We start from the raw sequence: 16,299 nt of genomic DNA, 5'->3' as shown, positions 1-16,299 counted from the left end.
AGAGAGCAAAATATAAAATGTGCAGGTCATTTTAAGCTACAAATCTAAAGAACAGTCTCTCTCTTCTAGTAATTAATCAGAAAGACTACCTTCCACAGATTACCTTTGGTCAACAGCAGAGGCTTTGCAAATTAGCATAATAGATGACAGAAATAAGTTTTCACTTGTGAAAGTAGCGGTTAGCTACGAAGGACAAGTGGGTAACTCCTAGCATAAAGGGTAGTAGAAACAAGATCTAAGGAGAGAAATCAGTGGCACTCCAGATAAGTGGATTGGCTAAAATAGTCTCCACAGTAGGGTAAAGGATCTGTTAACACACCAGCTGAGACCAGTTTCTCAACCTATAGTGACAGACCAGGATTTTGATTTCCAACTTCTAGTAAATCATCATTTTTATAAAATACAATGAAAATTAATTCCAAGCTATTGCAGCAGTGGTAAACTATCTTAAAAGTTTCTCAAATGTTTGCTGTCCATTTCTCCCCTTGTCACAGAGCAGCCGTCAGCAGTTAATGACCCAGCACTGGTCCATGAACCACACTTCGGGCAGCCCTGGCTTGGACACTAAGGATCTTCTTGGGCTTGGTCCCTACTGGGCCATCACTCCAAACACTGGTAGAGGATTCTGGTCGACTGAGGCTGACCACACTGTCTCACTGGGCTCAAGTGAACCTTTCAACGCAAGGTGTGATTTAATCACCCAAAAGGAGAGTTCGGACTTCCCCGGGCTTACAAGAACAGGTGGACTGTGCCGGCTTGCTTAGTAAGTTCTTATTTCAGATTGTGGACTGGGACTTGCTTTCATTATAACCTGACAGCTGGGCTGGAAGGAAGCAACTAATCCCCATTGGTAGTGACTACCGTCTATCCAAAAATCCCCTAAGAGTTAGTTGTACGTAACGAAACTGGCTTGGGTTAATTTGCAGTCATCAGTGCCGATATATAAAAAGCCAAGACTGACCCATAATTTTTAAATAAGAGAATGACTATATAGTCTGCCAAAACTTTCTGGGAAATGTTTTATCTTGAGATTCTGCCTCTTAGAGAGGGTTATTATGACCTTCTAACAGCTGTGTCTAAGGATGACACAGAAGCTGAAGGAGCTATTCTCAAGAGAGCATATTCAAAAGACGGCCATGATTTATATCATCAGGACACTGGAACAACAGTCTAGCATGAACTAAAGAAAAAAATCTTAATTTCTTCACATGATGCTAAGATACAAAAACTCAATAAATCGTTATTGAATATACTAAAATATGCAGTCATTTCAAAGACATTATAAGCTTTTCCAAACTTTGTCCTCGCACAATATTAAAAGGATTCACCCTAGTATGAGTGTGATCCCACATATATTCAACCTTCTAAGAGGCTTTCCTTGGAACCTTAATTAAAAGCTTTTTAGAATGGGCGCCTGGGTGGCTCAGTTGGTTAAGCGACTGCCTTCGGCTCAGGTCATGATCCTGGAGTCCCAGGATCGAGTCCCGCATCGGGCTCCCTGCTCAGCGGGGAGTCTGCTTCTCCCTCTGACCCTCCTCCCTCTCATGCTCTCTGTCTCTCATTCTCTCTCAAATAAATAAATAAATAAATCTTTAAAAAAAAAAAAAAAGCTTTTTAGAGTGCTTCTAATTAAAATACCTCTTAAAATGTTTTTTTATACAATGTAATTTTCTGAAAGCTCTAACTTAAGAGTAACAGAAAAAGATGGCATTTGAGGCTTCGATGTTCCGCGCGTGTACTGATGATGGCGGTAGTCCTGTTTGATGCCAAAGGTCAGGGAAACCACTTTACTGTGTGGCTGCCACTGCGTCTCACAGAGGGGCGGTGAGGAAGTGTCTGAGTATCTCACAGCTCTCAAATTCGAGGTCTGCAGGTCCCTGCTGTGCACCCTTAGCCCCTAGAAAGATAGTCATGTTGCAATCTAAAAGCATTCCCCAGGATACAGAATAGAAAGAGACCCAAATCCTCCCCATCCGGGAGCTGCAATTAAGTCTGAGTTTAGAGCTGCGTGTTTTGGATTAGTTCATTCCATGTTAGTTACCTGTTGACTTGCGAAATGTTTACCTTTGCATATCATAATACTTAACACAATACCTGGTAATGTGTAAGCACATAATAATTGTATTTTCAAATGTACTATGATTATGTCTAGTTAATAACTATTTCATGTTGTAATCATCAGAACCAGAAAGATAACAAAATGTTATTAGGTGTGATTATATTTCTCTAAAAACAACTCCACTTATATAAAATAAATTATCGTTCTTTCATTCATTCATTCATTCAAATGTTTAGAGAGCACCTATGAATCCAGCACTGGATAGAGATGGTAAATTCTGAACATTATAGAAAGAAAGTGAAAACATCCAAGTTAGCTTTTTTCCACAAAGACATGATATTACAGGTGGAAAAAAGTAACAGATACTTTAAAAAATGATAATAATTTCAAGTACATAATCTCAAAATTAGATTTCCCTTTAAAGGTTCCCATATACCATCATTTTATGTCTGACAGATGGCAAGTAACAAGAAAAATGAGATAAATCTTAAAAGAGAAAGTGTTAGTAAAATATTACAGGGTCAGACAGTATTTTCTTAGATGTGCTCAGCCCAGGGAGGAATATCCCTTCAAACAAGGGATAATCTGATAGTAGGACCTAAAAAGCAATACAACTTCTATCAGAACGGCTAAGCAGCATCCAACTCTTGGCTTTGGAAGAACAAAAATTGCCAAGAGATTGTCAAAACTGATGACTTTAATAGTGACAGAGAAGGCAAAAATGAGGCACAGATTTTCTTTATGGCCCAATTTCCAACTTTTCACTTTTTGTCTCTACACTACCTAGGACCTTCTGTCTCCACTGCTAGAAAAAAAAAACAAGGCAATCACACACATGGGGCCCCTAACAAAACCTAAGCTTTCCAACCTCAGTGCACTTCTTGTGTCTATGCACAGGATGACTCCTTATTATGTGGACCACAGTGTTGGATGGATCCTTTTTTTAAATCTACATAAACACCCACATATACTCTACTTCAGAACTATAAACACATTCTACCAATTTAATGAAAAAAATGAAACACTTTGGCATGAATCTTCAAATTTTTATCTTTACCTCAGAAACTAGCTCATTTCTGGCTAGATACTTAATTCGAATCTAACATGTGACGTCACTTCCAGTTTATAGAAAATACGTAGTATAGAATAACAACTGAACACCAACACCAATGGGAGGAAGAGAGGAGAAAGGAGTGCTGACGAATCCTGGGGAGGGAGGCTGGTATTCCAATCAAGAACTTGCCCTATCTCGAGTCAGGGCCATCAAAAGATCACAGTATATTAACTAAAACATAATGGGACAAAACACGGAAACACTACCCTCTATTTCACCTGCTAGCGCGAAAGAATGGAACCACGTTCTGTACACTCAATCATTTAAGACCTTTAAGAAAAAGAACGAAGTCCTACACTTGGGCTTACCAATGTCCTTTACTCCTATACCTAAGGATGCACAAAAGTGTCCTTCTTCCTTGCCAAGGCTTACTTTTCCATCTGTATACACGATCCCATTGAAACAGTTCCTGCTGTCAATATTTATTTCTACTCCTTACCCCCTGCCTCTAAACAGGCTCAGACAGAAGCATCTTTCCATTCTCTAGAGACCACTTCTCTTCCTTTATAGTTAAACTCCTCCAAAGAGTAATCTTCATGGAGCAAAACTTACTAATTTTGAATCTTCCCACTCTCCTGAAACGGTTCACCTATCCCAGCATTATTTCTCCTGAAGGGGTCGAAAGCAACTGATGGGATGACTCTCCCTATTCACACACCTTCATCTCTGACTACCTCTAGTTCATAGATGACTCCTCCCATATCCTATGCGCAGACAGTAAGCACTCACCTTCCATGACCTCACTCACTCACGCCTCTCCAACTAAAGCTTCTTTGTGGCCTTGTATTTCCATCCCCCGCCATTCCTTGGAACTTCCAAATCAATGGTTACAAGTAATTCCACTGGCGTATGCCAAAGCCCATTTTCTTAACCGTGACACAGTTCTGCCATCCTTACTATTCATTCCCCAAACTACCACTCGGACCCCTAGTCCTTCCTGGCAGGGTTACTGTAATGGCCTCATAAATGATCTCCCTGTACCTATCTTCCAACACCAACGTACATTACAAGCTGGTACCAGAATAATATCCCTACTGCCCAGCTACGATTATTTCTCACCTCTGTTCCAGACTTCAGCGGCTCTCCTTGTCCTTTACTAACTGAATTAAGTGTAATTTCTCACCCTGGGGCAATTACATTCTTCACACAAAAGATGATTTATCCCACTTTTCCTTGCATACATTGGAAACACCAGACTGCCCAGAGAAAATTATCTTCTTCATAAACAACTCACGTGGTCCACTCATACGCCTTTGCTCATTCTTTCCTCTACCTACAATGTTCTCATCATACCTATCCTACTCCCCGGAACTATGCAGGCCAAACGGGAATTAAAGCTGCAGATGATATTAAGGATGCTAATCAGCTGACATTAAAATAGAGTATCCAGGTGGCTCCAATGTAATCACTTAAAAGTGGGAGAGAGAGAGAGAGTCGGAGGAGAAATACGATACTGCAGGCTTTGAAGATGGAAGAAGAGGATCATACGCAAGGAATGTGGGTGTCCTTTCGAGGCTGAAGAAAGGAAGTAAACAGATTCTCCCCAAGAGCCTACAGAACACAGCCCTGCCTATACCACGTTAGCACTGCAAGACCTGTGTTAGACTTCTGACTTCCGGAACTGTAACGTAATAAATTTGTGTAGTTATAAGCCACCCAGTTAGTGGTCATCTGAAACTGAATATACCTCCATACATAATCATCACAATTCTACCTATCTTTTGGGGCCCATTTCAAAAGTCTCTATAATGCAAAGAGTATTCGGCTCCCACGAGATCCCTCTCTGCCAACCACACTAGAGAGGCTTCCTTGCTCCTCTGAACCCACAAAAGTATCTGATGGACTAATAGGTAATTCTCGGTCTTAGCCGCTTACCAGCTACACGACAACGTAAAGTCTCTTAACCTCTCTGCACTTTACTTTCGTCACCTATTAAAAAACAATCTCATGAGGCTGTTGTGAGGATTAAATACAGGAAAGAATATACATTTCTAAGAACTGTGTCTGGCACACAGTAGGCATTCAATTCGCCTTAGGAATCATCATAAACTTTATTCTCACTTGTTTTTTAGAGTCAAAGCCACATCACTGTCTTACCAGCGTACCAGACAGACATGTGCCTCCCCACGCTTCCTCTGCAGGGCGTCTCTGCCACACGAGAGACAGTCTAGAAACAGGAGCTGTACTAGGCGACTGGCAGCTAACCTCAAAAAGCTCAACTCAGAAGACAAGAGCACTGGAAACTGGAGCAATGAATCAAGTGGACCAAAATTTATATACTCAATACAGCAAACAGAAACAAAGATGGATAGCTGAATGCCAGAGAGAGGGTTTAGGAGAAAAGATAAATGTTATTTAAGAAATAAAAGGCACACTCATTATAGACATTATGATCAAATACATAATTCTCTCAGCTCCTCCAGAATCTAGCATGACCTGAAATTTTTAACTTCTTCATTGGTAAAGCAATTAATACACTCCTTATACTCCTTTAGAAATGTAACAAAGCGTAACAACTTTGTAGACTCTAATAGTAACTTCAACAATTTACTAACATATACAATAAAGCTTGGGGCAAATGTGAGCCTTTTCCCAAATGGAGAATGGAAAATTTATATGAAATTTAAGATGTCCATTTTTAATTTGAAAGCAATACAATTTTGTCAAGATTTTGATGGAAAGGATAATTTTCTCTTGAAAGAAATAATTATGGATATACTTCTTTTAAAACATTTGAATATAAGTTTAAAAAAAAAAAAAAGCAATGAGCTCCACCAGAGGTAAAAAATAAAATCCAAGCAAAGATGTTAAGAATGATACCATGACAAATGCTGACAGGGATGCTCTCACCTGAGAGCAAATGATAAGGCTACAACTGATTCAGGAAAGTGATTAGTAGTCAGAGAAGGTCAGAAACACCGATCTCAATTAGAGATAATATGGACTAAATTCTCTTAACAACAAAAGCATATTTGCTAATTTACTTACTAAGGGTCAGTTCTATATGGTAATATGAGAGAGTGATGGCAAATAATCAGTGAGCTTTAAAAGGCTTACAGTGCAGGGGCAACTGGGTGGCTCAATCACTTAAGTGTCCGACGCTTGATTTCGGCTCAGGTCATGATCTCAGGGTCATGAGATTGAGCCCCGTGTCAGGCTCCGCACTCAGCGAGGAGTCTGCTTGAGGACTGTCTCTCTCCCTCTCCCGGTGTCCCAACCCCCATGCTCACGCTCACGGGTGCACATGCCCCCTCTCTCTAAAATAAATAAATCTTTTTATAAAAATTTAAAAAATAAAAAGTTTATAGTGTAGCCTCATTTTAAGAAACACTAAATCCAAAAGAAAGGAAACCCAAATAAAATTCCTGAATATTTTTCACTTAGCACCTGAAAAGAGCATATAACTGCACAGGGAAGGATTACCAACACGGTGAATGGGGAAAGGATAAGAGGTGCCAGGGACACCTGACGATGTGCCCAGGGGCCTGCAGTCAAGACAAAGGAGAACCTTGAGTTTGGGAATCTCAAGTCGTTCAGTGTGACGGAACCCTGGAGGGTGAGGCAGGGAGTGACCACATGAAGAGGTGCACAGAAACTAGAAAAATGAAGCATCTTTGAAAACCAACAGTTAAAAGCAACACTCCAGAGGTCAACAAGAGCTTCAAAGTCACACTGAAGAAACCAAATGGATCTAAATATAATAGTGTTTGATAGACCCTGAAATATTAACATGCTTAAAGAAATGTATCTTGGCGAAAAAGGGATGATTATTCCTATATTGGGAAAAAAAGAGAGAGAGAGAGATTCTCAGAAACACTTGACTTTGCCCTCCTAAAGGCATTGTTCAGGAGAAAGCTTGCTTAGCCAAACTCCAGGTATTAAGGTCCAACTGGGAAGGCAATCTGTATTGTGAAGAGAATTTAGCATAAACCCATTAAAATTTCAAATTATAAAAATCAATCATTCATTCATTCAGTAAGTAAATATTTATTAAATCCCTGCTGTGTACGTTCTTCCATATTCTAAGGATACAGTGGTAGGCAAGAGAGTTGAAATTCCCTGTCATCTTGGAGCTTACTACATGCCAATGAGGAGAGACGATTAAAATAGAAATGAACTCATATATATTTCAATAATGACAAGTGTTACAGAAGAAAATAAGGCAAACAGGGAGGATAGGGAATGTAGGGATATGGCAATTTTAGGTAGGAAATCGGGAGTAAAAAGAAAAACTGCAGTATCTGAAGAAGAAGGAGAATGGAGACAGAGGGAGAAACAAACAGCCTTATGCTTCTAATTTGGCTCAGGCTCAAAAGAGAGAATATATTAGATGCTCCAGTCAATGTGATAATGACATTTCTCACTGCTATACTCTGATTTAATCACTAGCCTCTGAGCTTGATGAGTGCAGGTTTCTGAATCTTCAACGCTGAAAACCAGACGTTGGTCCCAGGTAAATTCACCAAGGCAAAGGAAAGTCAACCCAGGCAGCTTTTAGGGAAAAACCAAATGACATCTTCAACCTTCCCTGATATTTGGCAGTGGTGAGAAGGATTAACCAGAAGGTGATAAAACTAGAGAAAAGATGGCCAGTGACAAAAGAGCTGGGACTGTGCAGGAGGAAATGGAGGCATGGCTTAGAGAGGTAGAACAGTGCTGGAGAAGGAAAAAGACAAGTTCACCCACTCTCCACAGGAAACAGCATGACGGAAGCAAAGGACAAAGGAAAACAATTCCAGAAAAGAGGGAAGGAGGCTGAAATCAAAAGAAGCAGGACAGGGGCACCTGGGTGGCTCAGTCGGTTGAGCATTTAACGCTTGATTTCAGCTGAGGTCATGATCTCAGGATTGTGAGATCGAGCCCCGCATTGGGCTCCATGCTCAGTGTGGAGTCTGCTTGAGAATCTCTCCTTCTCCCTCTATCTCTAAGTCCACCCCACCCCCCCACTCATGTGCCCTCTCTCCCTCCTAAATAAAATCTTGGGGGAAAAAAAAAAAAAGCAGGATAGCTTATGTCTGTTCAAGGCAGTTCTGTGATTGGAGGGACTCCCATGATTTAAAGAAACGAAGGCCTTGGCCTCATCAGATTTTCAGACTACACTAATATTGATGACAAATTCCATTAATGCAAATAAAACGAAGTACAAATGAGCACACCAAGAGTCAAAAGTAAGGGTCAGGAACTTCAAACTAAGATGTGAAAATAAGAGTGCTTAATATTCAGTTAACGATGCTTATTTTTAGTTCAAAGCTCATAAGGGCAACATTTTATTTTTATTTTTTTTAAAGATTTTATTCATTTATTTGAGAGAGAGAGAGAGCGCACAAGCAGGGGGAGGGGCAGAGAGAGAGGGAGAAGCAAACTCCCCATTGAGCAGGAAGCCCAACTCAGGGCTCGATCCCAGGACCCTGAGATCATCATCTGAGCCAAAGGCAGATGCTTAACCGACTGAGCCACCCAGGCACTCCAAGGACAACATTTTAAAACATGTATTTCAGATAGTTAATAATCAAAACATGGTTAGTATCTCGGACATTATTTACTATAACTCTATTGAAAAAACATAGATGATGGGTATGTTAATCATTCCAACAACAAAACTCTTTTTAAAAATATTTTAATCAAAGGTTATGGCTGGAAAATGAAATCCATGTTTATTACCAAAAAGACATCGGAATAATATTAATCAAAGACCTAAAACCTTGCTGCAAACATAAAGGTAATTTGTACACAGGGAACATTTAATAGGGAACTACATTCATGCGATTTAGAGCTTTTTGATTTTTCTTTCCCATGAAAATGTTCAACTGCTTTACTCTGTCACATGTTCAGAGGGAAAACCTGAATTCATGAAGTATACTGAATATTTTATGAGTAAGCTTGAGAGACACTTACCCAGTATTGATGGAAATGATTTCTATCAGTGGATTCTTCCTGATCTTTGGCAAATCCAATCGCGCTCCACCCAAGCGCTTTCCATTATCCTTTTTCTGACCCAGCAGTCTCACAGAGTGACCTTCAAATAAAGCATATAAATACACATTAGCATCAGCCACAGAACTTCACTTTAATTTACTGCTCTCAACAAATGTGTTAATATTTTCATTGATCTTCTTTCTTTTATGAAACAAACAACAAAATATATATATGAGAAGATGTGACCATTGACCTAAGAAATACTGCCAAAGGGACAAACAGCTGTGTGCACGTCCTGCAGTCAAAAGTGCTTTACTTATAATATCTGCACATTTCTACTGCACACATGTGTGCCGTGGATCCCGGTTTATGGCAACCCCGAGCTTAGAGAAACAGAAATATCCTCAGAATGTCATTCCATAAGGTATGCATGCTCTCCAGCATTGACCAGGTATGTATATGAAACAGGAAGGGTTCACTTGGGCATGGGCCTGCCAGCCAACTCATTGCTGGGGATTAAAAAAAAAAAATGCAAAAGCAGACTATCTGCTCAAAGCAAACAGCAAATCAAAGAAATAAAGAATTAGATAGGAGGAGCAAGATGGCAGAGGAGTAGGAGACCTGGATTTCGTCCGGTCCCAGGAATTCAGCTAGATAGGGATCAAACCATTCTGAACACCCACAAACTCAACAGGAGATCGAAGAAAAGAATAGCAACTCTCTGAACAGAAAAGCGACCACTTTCTGGAAGGTAGGATGTGCGGAGAAGTGAATCCGAGGCGATATTCGGGAGGATACTCGCCGCTACCGGCAAGTGATAGAGCCGCGGAGCACAAAATCGGAACTTTTAGAAGTCGGCTCCTCTGAGGGACGTCGCTCCAGTGGCTAAGCGGGGAGTGGAACCCTCGCTGGGACAGTGTGGTCTCAGGACCCTTGGGGTCACAGAAAGACCGGGGGTGCCTGAGTGCGGCAGAGCTCCCAGGTATCGGAGCGGGGAAGCCGGCTGCAGAGACGGAGCCGAGGCACGGGCTCTAAGCTCGGGGTTGCCATAAACCGGGATCCACGGCACACTCAGGCCACTGCTCCTCCAGCAGGGACCCAATGGGCAGCAGATCCGGGGACACTCACCTTCCTCCCCCGGGAGGAGCGGCGCGGGAGCGCACTGCAGGGATCTGCTGGGTTTGGAGACTCCACACGGGGTCAGGTGCCAGAGACAGAAACGCTTGGTCACAGTCAGGGTGAGCACGGAGTGCGGCCGGATACCGGGGAGACAGGAGTGACTGACTGCTTTTCTCTAGGGGCTCACTGAGGAGCAGGGCCCCGAGTTCTCGGATCCTCTGGGGCGGAGATTGGGAGGCCGCCATTTTCACTCTCGTCCTACAAAGCTGTACGGAAAGCTTGCAGGGAACAAAAGCTCCCGAAAGCAAACCCAAGCACATTACTTAGCGGAACCGGACAAGGGTGGGGCAATTCCACCTCCGGCAAAGACATTTGGGAACGATGGCAACAGGCCCCTCCCCCAGAAGATCAGCGAGAACAGCCAGCCAAGACCAAGTTTACCGATCAATGAGAACGGCAGAACTCCAGCGCTAGGGGAATACTGCACATAGAACCCATGGCTTTTTTACCATGATTCTTTAGTCTTTCAAAGTTATTTTTTTTTTCACTTTCTTTTTCTTGAACTTTTCTTTTTCCCTTTTTCAACCAACATCTTATCAATCCCTTTTTTAAAAAATCTTTTTTATTTTTCATTTTTAGAGTCATATTCTACCCCTTCATAGTAGTTAACCTTATTTTTGGTGTGTGTGTGTATATATATATATATATATAAGTTGTTCTCTCTTTAAAATTTTGGGATACACTTTCTTCTAACAGACCAAAATATACCCTAAATCTCTAGTGTATGGCTTTCTTCTAGTCTCCTGCCTGATCACATTCTCTCCCCCCGTTTTTTTTAATCCTCCTCTTTCTTTTTTCAAACAACTTCTTATCAATTCCTTTTATATAATCTTTTATAATTTTCAACATCACAGTCATATTCCATCCCTTCACCGTATTTACCCTTATTTTTGTACATATATAAGTTTTTCTTTCTTTAAAATTTTGGGAGGCACTTTCTTCTAAAAGACCAAAATACGCCCAAAATCTAGTGTGTGGCGCTGATCTATGCACCAGCCTGATCATATTTGATCATGTTCTGGTTTTTTTGTTGTTGTTTGTTTGTTTGTTTCATCTTTTTCTTTTTCTTTTTTTTTTTCTTTCTTTCCCTTCCTTTTCCCCTGGTTTCAGGCCTCTTCTGATCTGTTTAGTGTTTATTTTTCTGGGGTTGTTGTTAAACTGTTAGCATTTTGTTCTCTCATTCATCTATTCTCCTCTGGACAAAATGACAACATGGAAAAAATCACCTCAAAAAAAAAGAACAAGAGGCAGTACCAAACGCCAGGGACCTAATCAATACAGACATTAGTAAGATGTCGGAACTAGAGTTCAGAATGACGTTTTTAAAGATACTAGTTGGGCTTGAAAAAAGCATGGAAGATATTAGAGAAACCCTTTCTGGAGAAATAAAAGAACTAAAATCTAACCAAGTCAAACTCAAAAAGGCTATTAATGAGGTGCAATAAAAAATGGAGGCTCTAACTGCTAGGATAAATGAGGCAGAAGAGAGAATTAGTGATATAGAAGACCAAATAATGGAAAATAAAGAAGCTGAGAAAAAGAAAGATAAACACCTACTAGATCATGAGGGCAGAATTCAAGAGATAAGTGATACCAGAAGACAAAACAATATTAGAATAATTGGGATCCCAGAAGAAGAAAGAGAGAGAGGGGCAGAAGGTATATTGGAGCAAATTATACCAGAGAATTTCCCTAATTTGGGGAAGGAAACAGGCATCAAAATCCAGGAGGCACAGAGAACCCCTCTCAAAATCAATAAAAATAGGTCAATACCCCCACATCTAATAGTAAAATTTAAGAGTCTCAGAGACAAAGAGAAAATCCTAAAAACAGCTCGGGATAAGAGATCTGTAACCTACAATGGTACAAACGTTAGATTGGCAACAGACTTATCCACAGAGACCTGGCAGGCCAAAAAAGACTGGCATGATATATTCAGAGCACTAAATGAGAAAAATATGCAGCCAAGAATACTGTATCCAGCTAGGCTGTCACTGAAAATAGAAGGAGAGATAAAAAGCTTCCAGGACAAACAAAAACTAAAGGAATTTGCAAACACGAAACCAGCCCTACAAGAAATCTTGAAAGGGGTCCTCTAAGCAAAGAGAGAGCCTAAAAGCAACATAGACCAGAAAGGAACACAGACAATATACAGTAACAGTCACCTTACAGGCAATACAATGGCACTAAATTCCTATCTTTCAATAGTTACCCTGAATGTAAATGGGCTAAATGTCCCAATCAAAAGACACAGGCTATCAGATTGGATAAACAAACAAGACCCATCGATATGCTCTCTGCAAGAGACTCATTTTAGACCCAAAGACACCTCCAGATTGAAAGTGAGGGGGTAGAAAACCATTTATTATGCTAATGGACACCAAAAGAAAGCTGGGATGGCAATCCTTATATCAGACAAATTAGATTTTAAACCAAAGACTGTAATAAGAGATGAGGAAGGACACTATATCCTACTTAAAGGGTCTATCCAACAAGAAGACCTAACAATTGTAAATATTTATACCCCTAACATGGGAGCAGCCAATTATATAAGGCAATTAATAACAAAAGCAAAGAAACACATTGACAACAATACAATAATAGTGGGGGACTTTAACACCCCCCTCACTGAAATGGACAGATCATCTAAGCAAAACATCAACAAGGAAATAAAGGCTTTAAATGACACACTGGAACAAATGGACTTCACAGACATATTCAGAACATTCCATCCCAAAGCAATGGAATACACATTCTTCTCTAGTGCCCATGGAACATCCTCCAGAATAGATCACATCCTAGGTCACAAATCAGGTCTCAACCGGTACCAAAAGATTGGGATCATTCCCTGCCTATTTTCAGACCACAATGCTTTGAAACTAGAACTCAATCACAAGAGGAAAGTCGGAAAGAACTCAAATACATGGAGGCTAAAGAGCATCCTAATAAAGAACAAATGGGTCAACCAGGAAATTAAAGAAGAATTAAAAAAATTCATGGAAACAAATGAAAAAGAAAACACAGCTGTTCAAAATCTTTGGGATGCAGCAAAGGCAGTCCTAAGAGGAAAGTATAGAGCAATATAAGCCTTTCTCAAGAAACAAGAAAGGTCTCAAGTACACAACCTAACCCTACATCTAAAGGAGCTGGAGAAAAAACAGCAAATAAAGCCTAAACCCAGCAGAAGAAGAGAAATAATAAAGATCAGAGCAGAAATCAATGAAATAGAAACTAAAAGAACAGTAGAACAGATCAACAAAACTAGTAGCTGGTTCTTTGAAAGAATTAACAAGATTGATAAGCCCCTGGCCAGACTTATCAAAAAGAAAAGAGAAATGACCCAAATCAACAAAATCATGAATGAAAGAGGAGAGATCACAACCAACACCAAAGAAATACAAACAATTATAAGAACATATTATGAGCAACTCTATGCCAGCAAATTAGATAACCTGGAAGAAATGGATGCTTTCCTAGAGATGTATCAACTACCAAAACTGAAGCAGGAAGAAATAGAAAACATGAACAGACCTATAACCACTAAGGAAATTGAAGCAGTCATCAAAAATCTCCCAACAAACAAAAGCCCAGGGCCAGATGGCTTCCCAGGGGAATTCTACCAAAGATTTAAAGAAGAATTAATACCTATTTTTCTGAAACTGTTCCAGAAACTAGAAATGGAAGGAAAACTTCCAAACTCATTTTATGAGGCCACCATTACCTTGATCCCAAAACCAGACAAAGACCCCATCAAAAAGGAGAATTACAGACCAATATCCCTGATGAACATGGATGCAAAAATTCTCACCAAAATACTAGCCAATAGGATCCAACAGTGTATTAAAAGGATTATTCACCACGACCAAATGGGATTTATCCCTGGGCTGCAAGGTTGGTTCAACATCTGCAAATCAATCAACGTGATACAATACACTAACAAAAGAAAGAACAAGAATCATATGATCCTCTCCATAGATGCAGAAAAAGCATTTGACAAAGTACAGCATCCTTTCTTGATCAAAACTCTTCAGAGTATAGGCATAGAGGGTACATACCTCAATATCATAAAAGCCATCTATGAAAAACCTACAGCGAATATCATTCTCAATGGGGAAAAACTGAGAGCTTTCCCCTAAGGTCAGGAACACGGCAGGGATGTCCACTATCACCACTGCTATTCAACATTGTATTAGAAGTCCTAGCCACAGCAATCAGACAACAAAAAGAAATCAAAGGCATCCAAATCGGCAAAGAAGTCAAACTCTCACTCTTTGCAGATGATATGATACTTTATGTGGAAAACCCAAAAGATTCCACCCCAAAACTGCTAGAACTCATACAGGAATTCAGTAAAGTGGCAGGATATAAAATCAATGCACAGAAGTCAGTGGCATTCCTATACACCAACAACAAGTCAGAAGAAAGAGAAATTAAGGAGTCGATCCCATTTACAATTGCACCCAAAACCATTAAATACCTAGGAATAAATCTAACCAAAGAGGCAAAGGATCTGTACTCAGAAAACTATAAAATACTCATGAAAGAAATTGAGGAAGACACAAAGAAATGGAAAAACGTTCCATGCTCATGGATTGGAAGAACAAATATTGTGAAGATGTCAATGCTACCTAGAGCAATCTACACATTCAATGCAATCCCCATCAAAATACCATCCACTTTTTTCAAAGAAATGGAACAAATAATCCTAAAATTTGTATGGAACCAGAAAAGACCCTGAATAGCCAAAGGAATGTGGAAAAAGAAAAGCAAAGCTGGCGGCATCACAATTCCGGACTTCCTGCTCTGTTACAAAGCTGTCATCATCAAGACAGTATGGTACTGGCACAAAAACAGACACATCGATCAATGGAACAGAATAGAGAGCCCAGAAATGGACCCTCACCTCTATGGTCAACTAATCTTTGACAAAGAAGGAAAGAATGTGCAATGGAAAAAAGACAGTCTCTTCAAGAAATGGTGTTGGGAAAATTGGATAGCCCCATGCAGAAGAATGAAACTGGACCATTTCCTTACACCACACACAAAAATAGACTCCAAATGGTTGAAAGACCTCAATGTGAGACAGGAGTCCATCAAAATCCTAAAGGAGAACACAGGCAGCAACCTCTTCGACCTCAGCCGCAGCAACTTCTTCCTAGAAACATCGCCAAAGGCAAGGGAAGCAAGGGCAAAAATGAACTATTGGGACTTCATCAAGATAAAAAGCTTTTGCACAGCAAAAGAAACAGTCAACAAAACCAAAAGACAACCGACAGAATGGGAGAAGATATTTGCAAATGACATATCAGATAAAGGGCTACTATCCAAAATCTATAAAGAACTTATCAAACTCAACACCCAAAGAACAGAGAATCCAATCAAGAAATGGGCAAAAGACATGAACAGACATTTTTCCATGAAAAAGTCTCAACATCGCTTGGCATCAGGGAAATCCAAATCAAAACCTCAATGAGATACCACCTCACACCAGTCAGAATAGCTAAAATTAACAAGTCAGGAAATGACAGATGTTGGCGGGGATGTGGAGAAAGGGGAACCCTTCTACACTGTTGGTGGGAATGCAAGCTGGTGCAGCCACTCTGGAAAACAGTATGGAGGTTCCTCAGAAAGTTGAAAATAGAGCTATCATAGTACCCAGCAATTGCACTACTGGGTATTTACCCCAAAGATACAAAAGTAGGGATCAGAAAGGGTACGTGCACCCCGATGTTTATAGCAGCAATGTCCACGGTAGCCAAACTGTGGAAAGAGCCAAGATGTCCATCAACAGATGAATGGATAAAGAAGATGTGGTATATACACACAATGGAATATTATGGAGCCATCAAAAGGAATGAGATCTTGCCATTTGCAACGACGTGGATGGAACTGGAGGGTATTATGCTGAGCGAAATAAGTCAAACAGAGAAAGACATGTATCATATGACCTCACTGATAGGAGGAATTCTTAATCTCAGGAAACAAACTGAGGGTTGCTGGAGTGGGGGGTGGGGTGGGAGGGATGGGGTGA

The 16,299-nt window shown here is 40.3% G+C and overlaps 1 protein-coding gene across 6 annotated transcripts in view; it reads right to left on the bottom strand.

Annotated features, from left to right (window-relative positions):
• Window positions 1–16,299, bottom strand: part of CDKAL1 (CDKAL1 threonylcarbamoyladenosine tRNA methylthiotransferase) — a 642,750-nt gene that overhangs the window by 408,500 nt on the left and 217,951 nt on the right. For all 6 annotated transcript variants that reach the window (XR_004926977.2, XM_036123558.2, XM_036123557.2 and 3 more), the window contains one exon: window positions 9,069–9,189. Coding sequence is in view for 5 of the 6 variants with exons in the window: in XM_036123558.2 (XP_035979451.1) it covers window positions 9,069–9,189 (121 nt within the window). In the remaining variant the exon portion in view is untranslated. The remainder of the gene's footprint in view (window positions 1–9,068; window positions 9,190–16,299) is intronic.

The sequence above is a fragment of the Halichoerus grypus genome, chromosome 9, assembly GCF_964656455.1.
Source record: "Halichoerus grypus chromosome 9, mHalGry1.hap1.1, whole genome shotgun sequence".
Classification (NCBI taxonomy): domain Eukaryota; kingdom Metazoa; phylum Chordata; class Mammalia; order Carnivora; family Phocidae; genus Halichoerus; species Halichoerus grypus.
This window is presented reverse-complemented; position numbering and strand designations above follow the sequence as displayed.